This window comes from Micropterus dolomieu, linkage group LG19 (assembly GCF_021292245.1).
Source record: "Micropterus dolomieu isolate WLL.071019.BEF.003 ecotype Adirondacks linkage group LG19, ASM2129224v1, whole genome shotgun sequence".
Lineage (NCBI taxonomy): Eukaryota > Metazoa > Chordata > Actinopteri > Centrarchiformes > Centrarchidae > Micropterus > Micropterus dolomieu.
Window position 1 is genome coordinate 34,366,735 of NC_060168.1, and position 22,495 is coordinate 34,389,229.

Genomic DNA, 22,495 nt, shown 5'->3' on the forward strand with positions numbered 1-22,495 from the left:
CTTCCTCCATCAAAAGAAATTAAACATTTTAAGTGTGAATTATTGATTTGACTAACTGCAGTGGAGAAAACAATCAATTATGTCATTATGTGTGTTATATTCTGCCGGCTGCTGAAACCCTCAGGGCCGCACACTCGCTCATCGCAGAGGAATCCAATCTGATTTTTATTTATTGGCTTAACTGGAGAATTTGATTGTTAAAGAATCACACGTGCAGAGCAGAAAACATTTTACAGCTGGAAAATAAATCCCTATTTCTGTTTTGTGATTCCCCCGCTGTGTGAGGCTGATGAAACCGTTGCATTGTGGGTATTGTGACAGTGAAGTTAATGGAGGCGTGTGGGTCGGTTCGCCCCTTCATCCCACAGTCTTTGTTCTTTTTAAAGAGGCTCCGACATCAAGTCAATGTGACAATAAAATAATAATGTAGATAATAACTGTGATAATACTTAACTTTCATGTTGTGGTTTGAATTAAAAAAACGCTTCACACTGAAAAGAAACAGTGATGATGAAATCTGGACAAAACACACGCCTCATAAAATACATTTAAAGCGCCAGAAAACTGTCATCAGCCTCTTAACATGATTCATAAAGCAGCAACAGGAGACCTGAGAGGTTTTAATCCCATTTTGCTTCTGAAGTTTGAGAGAGAAGAGGATCCTTGATTGATCCACAGATCAGATGCAGGTGTTGCAGCAGCACAAAGACAGAAATGTACAGATAGATAGGGTAAAGTAAAAAAGAAATAATAGAATAGAAATAAAAATAAAAACTATTCAAGTACTATTAAACTTTAATATTACAAGGTAAACCGTACGCACAGTACGCACAGTACCCACGACCAGTGTTCCCCTAATACTGCAGTACTGTCTCAACCAAATAATATAATATATATGGACATCATATAGTATATAATGCAATACAACAGTAATAAAACCAGTGAATTGACCCGGGCTACATTTGGGACAGGCCTTTAAAATCCTTTTGCAAAAAAGAGAAACAGGCTACTATGAAACAGTATGAATATTACTTGTAGAAAAATGATCAAATAATATTAAACACACTGAAGGTAGCAACGTAAGGAAAACAGCAGGCTGCAGGATGAGAGAAGTTATGCGTTTATTAGTCCGAATGTGTTCCCGCAGCAGGCGGCTGTTAACTGAAGTTTTACGGTAGTATAATTTAGAATCACGGCAGTTTATCATTATACAACACAAGGTTGTACAATCGATTGAAAGTTTGTAGTCCCTTCAAGCTACACGCGAATATGGTAACATTAAAATGTCTCTTCATTTTATTTACATATGGGTGTGATTAGTGGGAAACCGGACCTTTAGGAGCATCCGTGAGTCCCGCCTCTCTTTCCTCTCCTCAGGGCGATGCCGGGCCCAGTCTGATCTGACTCGGCGGATGGCCTCGTGGTCCGCTCTGCTCTTTACTCCAAATCTACTCCACATCGTTCTTTTCCGATGACGGTGTTTCTGTCGCAAAGCACGGGAGGCAAAATATAATATAAGGTGACATGTGTTCTTGCTGCCGTGATCTTTGACCTGCTCAGTGTTCCTGATGATGTCGCTAAAGGCAGAAACAGAGATTACACACCTGAACCAGAACCTGAACCAGAACCTGAACCAGAACCAGAACTAACCGCTCATGTCTAACATCATGCATCATGTAGCTGCACTGTTTTGAGGCTGCAGTTCAAACTGGGTTTTTGATTGTTTTCCTGTAAGTTTGCAGGTTCACCGCAGCTTGAAAATATGTTTTTACTTCACCTCTGATGGATGCAGGAACAAGTACTTTGTCCCGTCTCACTGGCTCCCTGTCTCATCTTTATTCTGCATCTGTATTATAAATGTGTGCAATATAAAAGGCGGGATTCCTTCTGCTGCTTCAGAGAAGAGCGGAAACAAATATGAAAAACTAGTTTTGCTGTTGAAATGAAAAACATCCATTTTATGTAAGTTGTGCAAAATTAAAATTTATAAACATTCCCAAGTGAATTTCAGGCTAAAATAGACTTGAATCATAAAGATGGCTGAGGGCAAACAGCTGACCGACTAACTGACTAGTAGATTTTATATGTTCTGTTGGGTAGTTAGGTTTTTACATTGTCATGTAAACATTCGAGATGTAGCGGAGCAGAAGTAGTGAGGGTTGTTAAATGGAAATACTCAAGTCTCTCGCCAAGATAGAATACGTTCCAGCCGCTGCAGCCGGTTCAGCTGAAGCTTTTACTGCACAGACTCAAAACTGTTTCTACCTACTAGTAGGGATGCACCGAAAACAAAATTCTTGTCCGGGACTGAAACCAAATATAATGAAAAAATTTGCCAATTTTGAAAACTTTCAACCAATTTTCGCCTTATTTTGAAAACCGGACGTTGTCTCGTGTGTTTCCTCCTCGCGCTAAATCCATCCAGTCCGACCCGGATTGATAAATAATGTTGTAACATGAAGACTTCACAGCCTCTCTTCATACTAAAGAGACAAAGTGACAGGATAAAGTCTCTAACCTGCCTGTCAGCTCGCTCTGGGCCGCTTCACTTACCGTAAAGGCTGGAATATGTGTGCACTCCGAATGTAGGTGCGGCTAGTTTAATCTCCTTCTCACAGACGAAGTCAGCCACAGATGGAGCGGATGTGCTGGAGACAGTTCAGCAGAACAGCGTCTGCAAACAGCTCAGACTCTTTAAAATGCTTCCACGCTGCCGACACGGCAACGGGACTGTTCGTAATTGTCTTATTAGACCGAACACCGAAAGTGCTTTTTTTTGCTATTTCAGGCTGATTTATTTCAGTGGCCGAACATTCGACCTACTAGTCATTTCAACACCAACATATATGGATTAAAAATACGGAAAATACCCTTTAAGTACAAATGTAAGGAAAATTTACTTTGCACCACTGGAGGGGGACCAGCCCTCCTTCCCCATGCCGCTCACTCCAGATACATGTAGTCTTCCCCAGAGGACAGTCTCACATCGACACACTAAAAAAGAGACGCAGTCGCATCCTTTGGACATTCAAACTCGGCCCTTTGAAGAAGTGAGGACCAGACAAAATGTCCTCTCACAGACAGAAATACGAGAGCACACTCACAGTCTCTCTCATGAGGCGCCAGACATCTTGTCTGTCTCCTCTGAACGGGTTCCTCTCCTGTTTCCTGTTCCAGCTCTCCTGTTTCCTTCTGATGAAGTCAGAGCTGCAGACACACAAAGAGAACGTTTAAAAAGACCAACAGCTCTGAGAGTTCACCTCGTGTTTTCACACTAAATCATCTGTAAGGGTCATTTCGGTATTTTGTTCGGCAGGCAGAGCGAGAGGCTTTGCGATAAAGACAACAAATAGATATTGTAACGGGGGGGAGACAATTCAGAGTCACTGAGAAAACAACAAACAAACACAATATTTAAAGTCAGCATTGATTGGGAGGAATTGTAGGATAATGACCAAACTCACATCTTCAGCTTTAAAGAGTAATTTCCGTTAGTTAGTTTTGAATCTGTGCAGTAGATGCTTCAGCCGGCAGCGTATTCCTTCGGGGCGAGCTGCTGCAGGAAGACGGCGGTGGAAACGTGAGTCACAGCTGGAGAGAGGAGTTTGTTGTGTTGGAGAAACATTAGGAAATAAAGCCTTGCTAGCAGCTCCTCCACAAACACAACAAACTGCTCTCCCTGTTTCCACCAGCGTCTTCTGTCGTGGAAATTATCATGCAGGTGAGGGATTAAGCAAAGAATTGAGTAACAACCAGCCGTTGTCTTTGAAGGATTTATTAACAAAAGAGAATAAACAGAGAAGTACTAGAACACATGTACAGCTGGTCCAGAGACCTGCTGCCCGGGGCGGCTTCGGGCGTCTGGCCCCGAGCAAAGGGACGCATCATCATTTACACAGTCCAGGTTTCTGTGTTTTGGGAAACAGAGATCCTCTCCAGGCCTTGAAGGAACATTCAAGGAGAGGAACAACAAGAGAGGAAAACAATGTGGACGGACTAACATAAGGAGTATAGGAGAAGGAAAGTTTATGTCTCTAAGACATAACAATCATAGTAAAAGATCATGCATAAAAGATTAAAGGTAAGAAATCTTCTGCCGTAACAACTTCCCGCAACAACTCGCCTCTCACGAGATTTCAGAGCGAGAACTGTCCTCAAGCGAGACTTCGGTTTCCTGTTAGAGTCCCTCGTAGGGATCCTTTCCAGGACGCTGTCAGACACCTGGTGTAAGCGTTACTTTTCACTACTGCTCTGTAGGTAAGTGTTGGTTAAGGTTAGCCGGTCAGAGCGGAGGGCAGGACTCGACACACGAGAGTTCAGCTGCTGGGTGAAGCCGTCTGCTGCACAGATTCAAATATTTCTGAAGCTACTAGCCATTTAAAAATAGAGGAATTACCCTGTACTGCTAAATCCTTGAAATCCATCTTTGCCCATGATAATATCCACCGAAAACTTCCTCCAACTTAATGAGAATAAGACCGAAGAACAACCCCAGTTCCAATGAAGTTGGGACGTAAAACATAAATAAAACCAGAATACATTCATTTGCAAATCCTTTTCAACATATATTCAATTTAATACACCACAAAGATATTTAATGTTCAAACTGATAAACTTTATTGTTTTTCACTCACTTTGAATTTGATGCCTGCAACACGTTCCATAAAGCTGGGACAGCGGCAACAAAAGACCGGGAAAGTTGAGGACTGCTGAAAAAACAGCTGTTTGGAACGTCCAGGTGAACAGGTTACCTGGAAACAGGTGAGTGTCATGATTGGGGATAAAAGGAGCTTCCACGAAAGGCTCATTCAGGCAGCTGAGCAGACTGCGTTGTGTACTGTGATGCTGGATTACTCTTCCAGCTTCTTTCTTCCAGCAGCTCCACTGAAAACAAAAGGATATCGTGCCTTTTCGGTTGTGGGTAGACTTTGGAATAAAGTTCCCACATTCAGCCCATCATCTTTCAAGTCTCGTCTTAAAACGTTTTTTTAGAATTTGGCGTTGGAGTCAGTCTCGGGTTATTCATGCTTATCTGTTCCAGTTGTTTTATTATTGCTGGATGTTTCTTCTTTTTTTATCTGATTGCTGTTTTGTTGTTGTTTTAATTGCATTACTTTGTACAATAGTGGCTGTTTTAAAATGTACTTTATGAATAAATGGACTTTAAAGCTCTTCCTGCAGCCCACTGAAGATGTGAGTTCAGTCATTATCCTACGACTCCTCTCATCCAATCAATACCGAGCTGCAGCTCAATACTCACTCTATCTTTCTAATATTGTGTTTGTCAGTTTTCTCAATCAATCTGAACTGCACAACACCCCCCCACCGTTACAATATCCAGTTGTTGTCTTTATCTCAAAGCCTCTCGCTCTGCCAGCCGGGCTCGTTTGAAATTGGATTTGATGGAGAGATGATAGAGAGAGGTACAGAAACAGAGAGAGAGAGGGGGGGTGATTTAAAGAGAGGTGGAGCTCAGCAGGAGTCTCGTCTCGTTGTGCTTCTTTAGTCCGTCGTCTTTTCTCCTCCTCCCGGCCCCCCCGGTCCTCGTTCCTGACCTTACGAATCCTCTCCGACCCCGAGTCGCCTGCGAGCAGCGGCTGCTGTAATAAATTCATCAGGGTGAAGCTGACTCACTGAATTAAGTCAGACGGAGGAGAGAGCTGCAGCGCTGCGGGCCGCTCTGTAATTCAACTGCTCAGATTTGAGTTTTGCATTTTGCTAAGTTTAGCTTCAGTCCGGCCTCGTTTACGTCTGCGGGGTTATTTTTTTTTATTCTGTTTTGTAGTCGCACATCCGGCCCTTCAGAGGCTGGAATGTCCAAACGGATCAGGGCGGACCAGACGGGGCAGGAGCAGGGCTCGGCTCTCTGGTGGCCTTTCAATTCGCCCCCGTCATTGTTTGGGTCCAGCGAGACGCTCTGTTCATTTGACCTTTAATTCCCAGAGAACGTTTCCTCGGCTCAACCCGACTCTGAGTCCGAACAGAAAGAGCCGGACGGAGAGCTGAAGATAGTTCAGGCGTCTGGAGGCTTCCTGCAGAGCAAGTGTTGCGTTGGAAGACATCTCATTCTTTGATAATTATTATGATGTACTGTCATTTATTAGCTCACTTCTTCGTGTGGCTCGGCTTGTCATTTTATCGTCATTCTGTCAATGTTGATTTTGCTGTAAAGTTTACTTACTTATTTTATTTCAAGCGTCTGCAGCTTTTAATCATGACATTTGTTGTTATTGTAAACTGAATATGTGTAACAGCAGCTAAGGCTCATGGGAATTGTAGTCTGGAAAAAAATGTTTTTTTACAGCAACAAGATCCACAAGAGCGTACGAACATACGTAATGCAGTAAAACAAAGATCTGAACTGATGCAGAAGATTAAACAAAGACAGTATTATTATCTGTATAGATCTTGATCTATTTGTTCAGATTTACTGAGAGACACAAAATAGAAAGCGAGCCGCCAGACTGATTTGCATGAAATGAAAGCATTACACTGAAAGTTAGCAGAATTTAATTCCACGGTGTTTTCTGGTTGCTGCGACCTCTGAACTATTGATCTGAGGTACATTCCTCAGCCCTTTACCCTAGTCATAACCCTCACACCAAATCTTTGTGTAAATTATGCTCACTTTAGATCCCAGAGAGTTGGAATCACAGTCCCAGCTCAGTGGCTTCGTGTCTGAGGGGGCCGATCAGACGCTTGCACACAAACCGATCGGTATATCTTATTTTCAGTCAACATATCGATGTCCTGCTAATCAATATGAGCTGCCACTGAGGGCGTCACTTTGTGTTGAAAAGTGGCGGGGACATAGGCGCTCAGATTAGGGCTGTGAAGAGAAACCACGATACACACTATTAGGTTCACAAGAACGAGACGAAAAGATCTAATCAGTTAATATATATATACTCAATGCTGAGATATATGAGCGGGGGGGACATTTTGATCATTAAACACCTCATTTCCTGCATTCTGGTGAAAGTTTCTGCACCAATTTATGGTGGAAATGTTATTTATTCATAAGGAAAGACAGGTGGCAGGTGTAATTTAACAGCTCTCAGTCATTCTGCGCTGCTTTCAGATCTGTTTCTCCTGCAGTATCGTCCTGCTGAGGCAGGATTTAGTCTCCCTTCCTCTTGGTCATGTTCACAGGGAGACAACGGAAAACTTGGCCAAAAAGAAACTTTGTCAAGAGGTTGTTAAAGTTACTGCTGCTGCACGTTTTTGGGTCATTTTAGAATCAAGTTCCTTTTTTTGGACGACGCACATTTTTTTCTTCTATCTCTTTAATTGCACTGCCTGTTTTCTTAATGTTCAAAGAAACCTTTCTAGAATGTTTTTTAACAAAGTATGCTTCAAAATAGTGATGGGGACAAAATCAGCCATTTCTAAAAGTGGACCCCAGCGTCCCCAGTGACACCAGTGACACCAGTGACACCTATGGCTGCCGCTTGATGTTCCTCCCCGTGGGTTATTATGGCGATCAGTCACATTCGGTTGGTGTTACTGCAGAAGATTGTGTCCTCTTACATTTAATCTTTTATGTATGATCTTTTACTTTTATTATTATTACTATTATTGTTATGTCTTATTTTATCCTTAACCTTTCCCTTTTCTATTAGTCCGTCCACATTTACTGGGGTTCAGGTCAGAGCTTGTTGTTCCTCTCCTTGAATGTTCCTTCAAGGCCTGGAGAGGATCTCTGTTTCCCAAAACACAGAAACCTGGACTGTGTAAATGATGATGCGTCCCTTTGCTCGGGGCCAGACGCCCGAAGCCGCCCCGGGCAGCAGGTCTCTGGACCAGCTGTACATGTGTTCTAGTACTTCTCTGTTTATTCTCTTTTGTTAATAAATCCTTCAAAGACAACGGCTGGTTGTTACTCAATTCTTTGCTTAATCCCTGACCTGCATGATAATTTCCACGACAGTTGGTAGTTGTTCATTAGGCTGCTTTCGTAAATAATTCACGTTCTAGTCGCTGACCCTCGACCCCTGCGGAGTCAGAGGTTTGATTTGAGTTAAAAGTAACTTTGAGTAAATCAATTTTCACCTGTATTATTGATTGATGAGCTCATAGTTGTTGTCAGTTTCACCACAAAACCTCACAGATGACCGATTAGCTGAATTGCTGTTCAGATATGATATTCTGATTAAAGGCATGTAATAACAGTTTTTTCTTTAGGCGAACCTAAACTCTCCTTGTGCATATGCTCAAATCCATCATTGCATCTATTAACTTTATTCTGACAAAGAAAATTACTTTGAGAGGTTGATAAGTTTAGAAGTTTCTGGGTGCAGCAGCGACGCTCACAGGATTTGGGCTGAGTTGCTTTTGTGTGTAATTTGAATTTGTCAGTTTTGTCAGAGAGGTAGATCCACCTGACCGGGGGAAACTGACTGAACTGAACTCTCTTCTTCTCTGACAGGTAAGATGTTTAAGTCTCTGGACCTGTCGCTCATCGTGGAGTTCATGCTGATGTTCTACAAAGACAAACCCATCGACTGGCTGCTGGACCACATCATGTGGGTCAAGGTGTGCAATCCAGAGAAGGATGCGGTGAGTAGCTCCTCTTAAATTCTTACATTCCCCCCTCACACCTGCTCAAATCTGTGGATCAGTGCCTTGTTCAAGAAAAGAGACAAGAGTGAAGATACGGACCACCAGCCGTCTGATTAATGGATCCTGTGTTCCTCTAGAAGCTGAGTGGTATTTATCGTGTTCACCGGAGAAAAGCACCAGACACTAAAACGCTGGGGAGACACTGCAGAAACAGCGTGAACAGGTCACATGGAATCTGATCTTTTCCAGTTCGGAATTGGGCCACTTCCATATGTGGTCCAAATCCGATACAGATCGGATCGTGTAGAGTAACGTGTATGGCTCTCTTCCTCCTCTACCTCGCTATCTTCAGAGAGAGAGAGAGAGAGAGAGAGAGACTCCCATAAAATTGGGAGGGTTAGCAAGTAGGAGCTAACTGGAGCTAACCTCTGTTGCTCCTTATTTACTTCTGCACGACAGCTGCTGCTGCGTGACGTCCTGTGATTCTTCTGCACATGCGGACAGACACACTGGAGTCTGATATGGGCCACATTTAAAATATTACGTCAGCTGTCAAACAAAAAAATCAGATCTGGGGAAAAACAATCTGAATTGAGAACCTCTTAACGTTCCAGCGGGCCGCCCACATTTAGTCCAAAACACATTGTTCCATCAGTAAATCCCCAGGGACGGCTGCCGCATCGCTTCATGTTTGTCGGCATGTCGTACGTCATTATAACCAGAATAACTCTGATTTGAATGTAAACAGCTACGATAGCTTGTATTCAGATTAGCCGCTGAACTCTGACCTTTCGACCGACAGCTGATCCGACCAACAGGAGCTCACATGTCCCTTTCACAGCCTCCAGCAGCCAATGAGAGCCCGCGCTGTGAGGAAGGGCCGGCCCCTGTTATTTCCCGGGCAGGCCGAGCTAATTGCAACCAGCTGTGCCGATGACTGGCACTTTCTGTAGCCAATAAGATTCTGCAAATAACGACATCCAGCTTTAAGGAGGAAGTTCATGATCTACCAGCAGAAACACGTCTGCGTCGAGCTGCCGGCTGATACGGAGCGACGCAGCAGCAGCCGCCTGCCGCCAAGGGGCGGGGCTGTTTTAGAAAAAACACGCTGAGACAGACGCTCAGAAAAACCTGTGGAAAAGAGTTGTGTTTCATGGTACTGGTGTGAAGTTTAAACTTGGACTAGGTAAGGCTTTCTGCTGCTGTCTGCAGGCATTTTCAAGCAGAAACAAAAAGTATATTAGTTTTAGTTTGTTTAAACTGATATTAATCACTTCCAGTAGCTCTTCCAGTCATTCTGACTTTTGGGTTAAACACTACAGAGTGTTTCTTTCAGAGAAGCCCAAAACCAGGCAGATACTCCAGATGGTTCAAGAACTGCATTCAGTTTACTTTGGATCTGCCCTGAAGAGGCGTTCTGCATGACTTTTACAGGAATGGCAGGAGGTTAAGGCCGAAACAGGTGAAACACATTAGGGCAGGTGCCAACAATCAACCTGGAAACACAAGGACAGGAAAGCGACAACATCAAACTCCCAAAACACCAGAAACCCTAAGACCGTGACAGTAAAGCTGTCTAACATACATTTAAAGGGCAATTTCGGGATCTTTTAACCTGTTTCCTAAATGTGGTTAAAGATACAGAAATGACCCTTTAACGTGTTCTGCTGGGATGGGTTTTTTTTGTGTTGGTTACTTCATGGTTTCTTCAGACGCTGTTGAAGGGAGGTATTTTAAAACGAAAGAATTTGTAATTGTACCCGTTTGTTTCTCCGTCAGAAACACTGTGACAGGCAGAAAGCCAACCTGAGGATCCGCTTTAAACCGTCTCTCTTCCAGCATGTCGGCACCCACTCCTCTCTGGCTGGGAAAATACAGAAACTCAAGGTAACGCATGAGTGTGGCTCTTTAATATTCAACAGGGCGATGACGCCACCTGACAGTGAAGGTCAGCCAGCAGCAGATTAAAATGATATTTATATGGATTAGTCACTTTTCATATTTAATTTAAAGGCACATCAGCTCACTTGAACATTACACGCAATATGTTGATGCTTTTGCTTGGTCCAACATGGATGAATGAGTTAAAAATAAAGAGAACCTTTCTGTTTTTGGAAAATCAGTCTTCAGGCTATGTCCTGCTCACATGCTGGGTATTAAATAAATTATCATTAACTACCTGACGAACAGCAGGCCTGGGAGCGGCTGAGGCCCACGGGAGAGTTAGTGCAGCCTTGAAAAGAGATTTTGAAAAATAAATTCATTTCATTCACATGTGCAAACACATGTAGGTGCTGTCGTACTCGATGCATGGAATATAAAAAAGGACAAACACTACGCTCTGAGAAATATTAATGTGAGTAAAAACTAATTCATCGTTTTTATTTACCTGCTGATGTTGGTGAGCAATCCTTCGATGACAGGGTGGCTGAGGTTAGAGAAAGGTTGTGGTTGTTGAAAATAAACTACTAGAATGTGGTGGGGCGGAGCTAGACTCTCATCACAGAGGGGGGCGGAGCTTCATCACGGGGCCCACCTGCTACAAAGTCATTTAAACCAAGTTTTCATGACCACAGACTCGCTCTGAAAGTCCACTGAGTCCGTCTGCGTCGCTGCTGCCGGAGCTGATCGCAGCCACTCTACTAAATGTTTGTGATCACACCAGAAGCGTCCAAGAAGCACAGAGCAGATGAACCGGGCAGGAAGTCAAACGGCATAGAATCCCGTCAGTTTTCAAAATAAAATACCCGGTACCGACTTCCGATAGTACATCAACAATAAACACAGTTAAATCAGACAAAAAAGAAACAGTGAAACTACGCAGCTACTTAATCATAGTAGAAGCTCAGAAAGCAACCAATAATGACCACATCAACAATATCTAAACATGTTGGCAAAATCCGGCACGCAAAACGCTCTTATTCTGAAATGCTCCCTGTGGTAGTTGCTAGATGCTGTCATGGGAAGGGCCGAGTGCAGGCAGCAGGATTCAGTTCAACAGAAATATTTATTTTAACGAAACTTAACTGCACAGGCTTCCGTAGAGCTCAAGGCAAAGTCCGAATCCAAAAGAAAGGTAATCCGGACCAATAAACTGGAAACAAAGCTACGCAGAACACTCAAGGACGTCACACAACAATATAATACAATATATACACAGGCAAACGAGCAGGGAGGCTGAAACATATCAGGTAATCAAGGAAACAAAGCTAGACAAGGACACAAGAGAACAGAACACTACAAAATAAAACAGGAAGTAAAGCAAATGGAAACACACAAGGACAGAGTTACCAAAGTAAAACAGGAAACAACTGCACAACAGAACAAAACCATAAACCAAGTGAGTTTGAAAGAGGGTGAAGTTCGGTCGAAGTTCAGTCTGGAGAGATTAAAAGCCTCTGCAGTCGTCAGATACAAACTGCAGTATCTCACAGCGGTGGCGTCTCGGCTCGCCTCTGATTACTGTGTTAGGAGCGATTGAAATCAGCCCCGCTGCTGCTGCAATCCGGTCCGATCAATTGGTTATTGATCCGGTCGTCCTGGACGAGCGCCTCCTCTATGTGGGGATTGAACAACAGAGGCCCGCCTGCATGGGGCCGTGTAGAGATGGAGGCTAAACACAGCTATTACCCTCCAGCCTCAAACGATCAGCGTGGTTTAGTAAGAAAATCAGCACTCAGTTCTAAAAATCAAAGTTAAATTGAAAGAATTAAAGTGGAAGTGGTTTTTATTCGTCTGGAGTGACTAGGTTAAAGAGATTTGCCTTAAATGGGAGAAACTGGAGTGGAGGTTGAAGAATAGATAACAGCCCTGTTTTTATTGGGTCGCCAGTTAGAATCCCTAACAAAGCTGTGCAGTGCTTAATTTGTGAATCAGGAGCTCCCGGGACACAGAGAGGGGGCGCTCTCACACCTGTAGTCCGGTTCATGTTCACACTGCAGTTTCACAAACGATCCAGAGAAGTAACCATGAGGTCACGCAGACGTTCAGGTAACTTGTTGATTGGACAGCTTTGGCGACTGTCATCCTGCATCATCGGGACCCACGTGGGGAAATCAAACTCCGGTGACTGACAGACGTTTATGCAGCACTTTAACACTTCTGATCTGAATCGCAAAGAGTTCACACAGTGATAATTTATTATAAGCATGATTAGTAATGTCAGGCCGACCGCAGAGCCTGGTATGAATAATAACGTAAAAACAGGGCGTGTACAGTAATAATTTGGCTTATTAGCCTACAGTATGCTGTGGGATCGCTGTCACACATGTTTTATGGACAGTACTACTTGCCCTCCTTTTTTTTAAACAGATTTTGACCTATTAATCAGGGAAAATACCCGTGCTGACAAGTATACGTTATCAATAGATTTTCATAAACACAGTGCGGCTTACAGTACTATTCAACCGGACTAACTGAGGCAGGTGTGAAAGCGCACTCAGTGAGGTGGTCTATCTGGCTATTGATCTCTCTAGGCCTGACCCCGAATAGTCGAAGATTCGATGCTTTGATGGGCAGAGCCTGATTCGACGGTCAATCTAACAGTCGAGGATTACACCATTTTGGCGATATGGGGGTGCTCGGCGTCTGATTTTACACAGACCCACCAGTTTTCTCCCAATAAGTTAATATGCAGCCTGTTACAATATACATTTCAACATTTAATGCTGAAGAATAAAACTTTGAGTAAATGTTTCTAAAGTGCGTGAATAAATCCAAAATTGTAACCGTAACCGTTAGCATGCGTGGGCCTCAGTGTAGCTGGAAATTTACAGTGTAAGTTGAATGAATAGAGACTGCAGCTCTGCAGCTTCTCAAGATTAAAGCAGAGCTAGCGTGTGTTCCCCCCCCCCCCCCGCTCGCAATCGCAGCTCACAAAAACACACGGCTATCAGTCGACTACAGGCAGGACTTGACAATTCTGATCCCACTATGTAAATCCTTAATCGGGGACAGCCTTAGAGCTCTCCTCCTTTTCAATATCAAAACTGCAGATTTTCAAAGTGACAAAATGAGGTGCCGGATCCAGTCAACTAGATTCCCGACCTAGTCTGAGTTCCTGGATCCTGTCCTGTCAGGATCACATTACACTCTGCAACTTTGATTACTGCCTACTTTATACGCTTGCCCCACTCCCAACTCCAGCTGACACACTGAGTTTATTGCCTCACTCCAAACCCTTTCCCTCATGGGTATCGAGCTGAAAATGCTGGGGAACCCCTGAAATAAAGAAATGCGGTGTCATCTTTAAAGCGTTTGTCTATTTTTAAGTTTACTTAAGATTTTAAGTAAGAATTCAACATTTTGTTGAAATATACAAATTCACACTCTGGCGGTGAGTTAGATGAGAAGATCAATACCACGTCCATGTGTCCGGGATTTCTTGGCTCAGAACCCAGATGCAGTCAAGAAGTTCAGGAAGGTTCAGAGAAGGTTTTAACACAGTTTATTGAACACAAAGGTAAGGTGGAGCCGGGCTTGACGCTGGGGGAATAGCTCCTCGGGCGTGGCTTGGGGTGTCAGGAAAGGGCGAGGGCAGGCCAGGCAGGGAAGATGGTGGCTGAGAGGGAAGTGAGTCCGCGATGGTGAATCTCCAATACGGCGTTCTCCATAATCAGAGTGGCACGAGAGCAGAGCGCAGGTCACAGGAAGCTGGCACCAGCAGGTCGCAGGTTACAAAGGTCGGATGCGATCAGTTTTTTGCAGTGCCTATTGGGCAGTGAGAGTTCTGCGCGCTGTTAATGCGCCCTGGGAGCCTCGGGTTTTTGAAGGAGCGCTCTGGCCCCGACTCATCCCCTAAAATACGCCTTAAACCGACCATCATTAAGAAGAAGCGGGCCAGCTGGTGGTGCTACCGGCGGTGTCTCCCCTTTCTGAGGGTCTCATGTGCCCACACAGATCTCAGTTTCCCCGTCTCCTGCGTGTTTGAACACCTCACACACTCAAAACAGTGCCAGGGCAGGCGCTCTGCGTTTGTGTCTTTTATTAAAGCAGATGTTTTTAGCAACAAAAGCCACAGATCTGTGAGCTGTGATCCACTTTCTGCTAATATGATATTACTTAGCAGCAAACCAAAGATTACAGATCGCTGTATCACCTGCTGCATTCAGTGCAGGCTGCATCTAAAACTGCAGCGCTATAAGGGATTCTGTAACTAGTCACAGCTTATAAACTACTGTTATAACCAAATTAAACTGTAACTTTACATCAACAATAAACCTGTAACCTGCTTTTAACTTACAGAGCACAACCATGTAATGTGCACTGCTACTAGTCACAGCTTATAAACTACTGTAAGCCAACACGTCCCCCAGACTCTCAAACCCAGTGTAACGTTATAACCAAATTAAACTGTAACTTTACATCAACAATAAACCTGTAACCTGTTTTTAACTTACAGAGCACAACCATGTAATGTGCACTGCTACTAGTCACAGCTTATAAACTACTGTAAGCCAACACGTCCCCCAGACTCTCAAACCCAGTGTAACGTTATAACCAAATTAAACTGTAACTTTACATCAACAATAAACCTGTAACCTGTTTTTCACAGAGCACAACCATGTAATGTGCACTGCTACTAGTCACAGCTTATAAACTACTGTAAGCCAACACGTCCCCCAGACTCTCAAACCCAGTGTAACGTTATAACTATATAAAACTGTAACTTTACATCAACAATAAACCTGTAACCTGCTTTTAACTTACAGAGCACAACCATGTAATGTGCACTGCTACTAGTCACAGCTTATAAACTACTGTAAGCCAACACGTCCCCCAGACTCTCAAACCCAGTGTAACGTTATAACCAAATTAAACTGTTACTTTACATCAACAATAAACCTGTAACCTGTTTGCAGCCGACGGTAATAATTAACATGACGGCAGCCAGCGGGACGTAAATGATTCCGTTAATCGACCGCCACAAGGTTGGCGAGTAAACGAACGCTCGTTCATCTTTTCATAATGAAAAGTTAACCTCCCGTAGGTCGTAGCTGAAGCAAGCTAACGTTAGATGGCCAGTGCTGAGCTAACCGCAGGTTACTAACTATTTTGCATTCGGCGATTCTTTGTTTGGGCCTTGTTGTATAAAGCCAAAGTTTATGATGATGTAGCATTAACAAATTAGAGAGTAACCATCATGTAGAGCATTTTCTTTGCGCAAGGATTTAATGAATGAAAACGACCAACAAAAATGAAACTGCTGTAACTTCAATAAATGTTATACAGTTATCTGAAATGAAAATGAGGACATTAACATTAACCCCTATCAAACCTAACTAAGCCAGCCGACACACACACAAACACTTAAATTGCAATTAAAATGACCTGTTTTGTAAGTGTAAATTAGATTTTTCTGGTTTGGACAGTTTAAAAAAAACACTTTATAAATGCAATCAAAATTATTTCCAAAACCAAACTAAACGCAAACAACTACTTTAAATCAAATGTTCAATTCAAGGACATTTACTGGGATTAATCTCTGGAAAAATACTCTTTCAGGTTGGGAGGTTTGATCACTCGTGGATGCTGTTGTTTTCTGAACATCTCAAAATGAAGACGTATCTCTTTAAGTGCATCAGAATAACACCAACAGTGATCTCATGTTTCTGTTGCTTGCTAGTATCTGTTGTGTGTCTCCGCTCTGAACTGAAACTGGATTAGTCATCAAGGACAGCGAGCGAGACTGGCAGTGATACCAATCTGTGTCAAAGGCTCTTGGCAGGCCACAGACGCTTCATATCATTTTCTGGTCACTGCACAGTGGCGTCATCGCAGTATTCCTGTTGACTCTTCAGAGGAGCTCAACACAGACTTACAGCAGAACATAACTCTGATATCAGAATCAGTTTTATTGCCAGGTATGTGTGCACATACGAGGAATTTGACTTTGGATTGTACATCGCTCACGATGTGCTTACTCATACAAAAATAATACAATAATAAAATCAGACACAGGCTACAGTATAGAGAACACAAATATACACACTATAAACAAAATCAATATAGACATGTTGACAAATAGTGCAGTGAGTAGAGTGCAAAGGATGCGGGAGTAAAATTATTATCATTAATTATGTACATGTTGGAGGTGGATGTGATATACAGGTGCACATGCACATGCATGCATACATGTACACAGTGCAAAGGATAAATACGTTTGCATTTTGTTGTTCCTGACACTGTGAGTCAGAAATCAGCTGTTCATCAGAGTGATGGCTTGTGGGAAGAAACTGTTCCTGAGTCTGTTGATTTTGGCATACAGTGCTCTGTAGCGCCTACCAGAGGGGAGGAGCTGGAACAGGTTGTGTCCGGGGTGAGATGGATCTGCAGTTTTTTTGGTGGTTAGCCTTAATATGCTGCTTCAAGTTCGTAGTGTTTTTTCCAAAAATCTTATAACCACATCAGTGTGCGAACTCTACATAGCTTTCGGGGAGCTCCGTTTTTTTTACCCGTGACGAGGAGGAGGAGGACCGACTGTGATTCTTACTGCTGAATCATTAATAGCTGCAAGCATGTAGGCCTGGGGCTGACTGTGAAAGTATCAGGCATGTTTGTCTTCTTATAACAATAATAATAATAATTATTATTATCATATGTAGCCAGTTTGCTACAATTCCGCTTCAGACAACAGCTGTGGCTGTGTTTGTGACTTTCTTTTCTCCGTGAGAGGGAAGAATTAGAAAGTTGCGTGGGGCCCCCAGCTGCAGTACTAGGCCTACATGGATTATGGGAAATATTCATCCAGCCAGAGGGAACGATCACGAACCGTTCACAGCGCGTCGTCGTAATACCGGAGAGGAAGTGGGGCGGAGCAGGGCCAGGAGATCGTGGAGCGACCGGCCTGCTGCGGACAGTCAGGTGATCGTTCCCTCTGGCTGGATGAAGTGTGACGCTTCGCATGATGATAGAGAAATAAAGCAGCTGTCAATATTTGAGAGACCCCCCAGAAAAATGGCTTTTAGGGGAGCTGATATCTAAGCACCTCTTTGTCCCGAGCATGTTGTGTTCATCACCAGAGTTCACATCCTCCACAGTAACGTTTTCCTCGTGCACCAGGCGTCGCCCCGAGCGGCCAGCGTTCAAAGAACAGGAAGAAAAAATACTGCTGAATGAACAAACTGTTCAAAGTGAAAATTTAGAGGGAGAAAATATTTAATATTTTGTCTCCTCGTTATAGTGACAACAAGAAAGAGAGATTTTATTAATACTTTTATTTTACGAATTACATTTTAGTGTTGTCAGTTTTCGTCCACTATAGTGCATTTTAAGATCGTCACAGTCAGCGTCTAAGGACATTGTCGCTGTCTCGTCTTGTTCTCGTTTCCGTCAGGGAAAAAAAGGTTGTTGACGAATATATTTTGCTTAGTTTCATCTGATGAAAGTAACACTAGTCCAACTGCATAAATAACATTTTAAATCAAACAAACACCATTCTGTGTTCCAGGATAAGGACTTTGGGAAACAGACCCTCCATAAGGGTCACGCCAACCCGCTGGCGGAGGTTACAACCAGCCTGAAGACCTACCAGCACTTCACCTTGGAGAAAGCCTACCTGGGGGAGGACTTCTTCTGGGCCTTCACCCCTGTAGCGGGGGACTTCATACGAATACGATTCTTCACACCTGTCCGCATCGAGAGGTTGGTACCATGCTTCCAGGGTATAAGGTCTAAGGTTACAAGGGGTTACACAGTGTTAGTGGTACCAGATTATACCAGGGGCATTACATGGTCCAAGGGGTACCAGAGATTACTTGAGATTAGAGGGTGTCCCAGAGAAAACCAGGGCATTGCAGGGCACAAGCAGGTACTGGGTGGATTAGAGGGTACTAACAAGTCAGCTGTTCCACTTGTTTCGGAGAGGAGACCGACTTCAGCTCCATGTAGAGACTTCCTGGCTGATGAAGACTCTAAACAACAACTTCGGACCCAGTATTTAGAGTAACTCCATCAGCTGTTCATTGTAAACACAGCAGCAGCTGGCTGCTATTTCCCAGTTATGAATTTAATGCCGACATACGATCTCAGGCAGACATCGGCGAGACGTGTGGATAACAAACTGGATAAAACCATCAAGTTCTTAAAATAACTGTTATTATCAGCAACCCAAAAATAAAATCGCAACGGTTTGGAAGGTTATTAAAACATTTCCAGCGACAAGAGCTGCAGATCAGCTGTAGGACCGTGTTGCCTGAGCGTCGGAGGAACGGGATGTTTAACAAGCTTAGACCGACTTCGGCTCTGTGTAAAAACCTCCTGACTGATGAAAACTTAAAACAACAACTTACGACCCATTATTTAGCGTAAACACACCACTGCAAGCTGGCTGCTATTTCCAATATATTTAATGCCAACATACGATCTCAGGCGGACATCGGCGAGACTTGTGTGGCTATTGTTGTTTGTGATTTATTGGTTTGCAAACAAAGGTGGAAAAGAGACGAGCAGTCGTAGAAAAACAGCCAACATTCTCCAGATAAAGCCAGTAGCCTCAACCTGCCTATTAAGAATTTTACTGCAAGGCAAGCCCCACCCCCCCTGGAAAGTACTACCCCCCGACCAGGGACTTTTTGGGGAGTAAAATGAAACCCCCAGAACTACATTTAGACCCTGGTCCCTCCGGTGGAAAAACAGTGAGTTCCTCCAAAGGTTCCTAGTTCCGGGGTTTAGTTCCTTTGGTCGAAACGCAGCTTAAGATGTGATGGATTACAAAAAGACCGGAGCATTATGCGTCTTGGAGGATAATTGGGGGTCACACAGAGACACTAGGAAATTAGCGGTCTAATGTTACGAGGAGTTGTCGCGTGTGAGGGGTACCAGGGCATTACCATGTAACTATGGTGGCAGCACAAGATACGAGGGGGTACTGAGTCTCAGGGGTCTAAGAGGGTATGAGGGTCAAATATGTCAGAGCACTACAGGGCTCTAGAGGGTACTAGGAATTACAGGGTCTAAGGGGGATCAGAAGACACCAGGGCATTACAGGGTCCAAGTGGTTGTTAGAGGTTACTTGAGTTTAGAGGGTGTTCCAGAGAAAACCAGGGCATGGCAGGGCAAAAGCAGGTACAGAGAGTTACAGGGTCTTGGGTGTATTAGAGGGTACTAATAAGATGTGATGGGTTACAAAAAGTACCAGGTCATTAAGGGTACTCGAGGATAATTGGGGGCCACAAAGTCACACTAGGGAGATACAGGTCTAAGGTTACAAGGAGTTCTTGCATGGGAGGGGTACCAGGGCGTTACCATGTCACTATGGGGGCAGCAAAAGGTACGAGCGGTTACTGAGTCCCAGGGGTCTGAGAGGATAGGAGATGCCAGATCATTACAGGGCACTAGAGGGAAGTAGGACTTACAGAATCCCAAGGGTACCAGAAGATAGCAGGGCAAAGTGGTTGATAGAGGTTACATGGTGTAAGGTCTATAGTAACAAGGGGTTACATGGTTTTAGGTGTACTAGATGGTACCAGAGCCTTACAGGTCCTTAGGGTTATCAGACATTACTTGAGTTTAGAGGGTGTTCCAGAGAAAACCAGGGCATGGCAGGGCAAAAGCAGGTACAGAGAGTTACAGGGTCTTGGGTGTATTAGAGGGTACTAATAAGATGTGATGGGTTACAAAAAGTACCAGGTCATTAATGGTACTGGAGGATAATTGGGGGTCACAATGTCACACTAGGGAGATACAGGTCTAAGGTTACAAGGAGTTCTTGCATGTGAGGGGTACCAGGGCGTTACCATGTCACTATGGGGGCAGCACAAGATATGAGGGGGTACTTAGTCTCCAGGGTCTGAGAGGGTGTGAGGGTAACAGATGTCAGAGCACTACAGCACTACAGGGCACTAGAGGGTACTAGGAATTGCAGGGTGTGAGGGGGACCAGGGCATTACAAGTGTAAAGTCTAAGGTAACAAGGGGTTACATGGTGTTAGGGGTAAAAGGTACCAAAAGGTACCAGGCCATTATGGGTACTGGAGGACAATTGGGGCTCACACAGTTACACTAGGGAGATACAGGTCTAAGGTTTTGAGGACCATGTAACTATGGGGGCAGCAAAAGGTACGAGCGCTAACTGAGTCCAAGGGGTCTGAGAGGACAGAAGATGCCAGATCAATACAGGGCACTAGAGGGAACTAGGACTTACAGAATCTCTGGGGTACCAGAAAATAGCAGGGCATTAGAGAGTCCAAGGGGATGCTAGAGGTTAAAGTGTGTCAGGGGTACCACATGATACCAGGGCCTTACAGGTCCCTTGGGCTACCAGAGATTGTGAGTCTGAGAGGGTACAAGAGGTTACTCTCGGTGTGAGGGATACCAGTACTAGCTGGGATACCAGTAAGTACCAGGGAGTTACACAATACTAGAGGCTACAAGGAGTGACATGGTCTCAAGGGTTTTAGGGTTTGTGGTCCCAGGTTCAGGTTTCAGTCCATACAAGGGAACCAGCAGAATATATATTTTTTTGCTGTAACTACCACTACTGTTACCGTTGGTCTCTCTTTACTTTTCAGGTATTTCTTTCGAAGTGGAAACATCGAACATCCAGGAGACAAACTTTTCAACACATCAGTGGAGGTTCTACCGTTTGATGTGAGTCTTAAAATCCAGATCAGTACTTTGATTAAACCAGTAATCTATCTCAAAAACTTGGGTCTTGTTTTCGTAGTTCTGTCCATCATTTCTGTCACTAATAAAAATGTTGTACTCAACCAGTGAAAAGCTGAGATCTGGGAACATGTCTGACAGAAACAAACCAGCAGGTTAGACAAACACAATTTTGAAGAGAAAACAAACAAAACAAAGGCAAACAGTACATTATTTTTTGTTGTTGGGGAGTACAGTGTTACTATTACTGATAGAAACGATGGACACAACAAAGACAATTTCTGAAAAAGTCAGAAAAAACTAGATTATCCTTTAAAAAAAATCAGCTTTATCTTTAACAAGAGATCAGATGTGTGATGGATCTGTATCAGATCATTAATATAAGGTGTTGATGTTAAAGCAATACAGAGAACAGAATCAGCTTGTGGTCCCTGGAAGTTGAGGCAGGGTGATGAATCACTGCTTCGTCCTCCTCTGTCCTCAACTATAAGATGAAGGCTGAATACGACTAATGCTGGCTGCACACAAGAGGATTTTGGGTCCAATTCGACCCTCTTGAAAATCGCATCCTCGGATGGACGGAACAGATTATCGGCCTAAATGATGATCCTAATGTGAGGGGTTTACAGACATAATATTGAGGTCACCGACTGGATTGGAGGGTCCCTGATTTTGAATCATAAATATCTAACATGTCTGTAATAATCAGATTTTAACACGTGTTTTCTACAGCTTACCTAGCTGTCACACTGACACTATAAATTTACTTTCTGAGAAAAATCTTGAATTTCTCCCCAATGTGCGCCCAAGAAGGGCGCACATTGGAGAGGAAAACCTCCTCTCCACCACTACAAAAAACCTGGTGTTTCCTATGTATGTAAATTGGTGGGAAGCCAGAGAGGGATCTCATCCATCTATAACGCACAAAACAAGCCCTAAAGAACAAGACCATAGTGTCCACTGATTGGTGCATTTCAGCCACTCAGATTTTAAATCCTCTCCATCGGTTGTGATGGCTGACTTGACAGATTTTACAAAAGGGAATCCTGTCAACATGAAACTGACAGTGAAAAAGGAAAGAAGTAGGGGCTCAATTAAATTTAAAACGTCCAATTTGGATTTAATTTTAGTTTAGGTCGCACATTTTTTTTGTCAATTTGAAAATGAAAAAGCCATTTCACATTCAGCATGATTAGTATAGTATTAGTTTTCACTTAACTAAGACAGTAATGCATCTTCAAAAATAAAAATTTGATTTGGATTTTAAATGGACTGCATTTTTATTGCACTTAACGGACAAAGTGCTTGACACACCGATGGCGCCGCCATCC

At 43.5% G+C, this 22,495-nt stretch overlaps 1 protein-coding gene across 1 annotated transcript in view; it reads left to right on the forward strand.

The window, feature by feature from the left end:
• Nucleotides 1–22,495, forward strand: part of mgat4b (alpha-1,3-mannosyl-glycoprotein 4-beta-N-acetylglucosaminyltransferase B) — a 155,174-nt gene that overhangs the window by 120,064 nt on the left and 12,615 nt on the right. Inside the window, exons 8-11 of the mRNA XM_046030013.1 lie at nucleotides 8,429–8,559; nucleotides 10,342–10,449; nucleotides 18,011–18,204; nucleotides 21,071–21,149. Of these exons, the coding sequence (XP_045885969.1) occupies nucleotides 8,429–8,559; nucleotides 10,342–10,449; nucleotides 18,011–18,204; nucleotides 21,071–21,149 (512 nt within the window). The remainder of the gene's footprint in view (nucleotides 1–8,428; nucleotides 8,560–10,341; nucleotides 10,450–18,010; nucleotides 18,205–21,070; nucleotides 21,150–22,495) is intronic.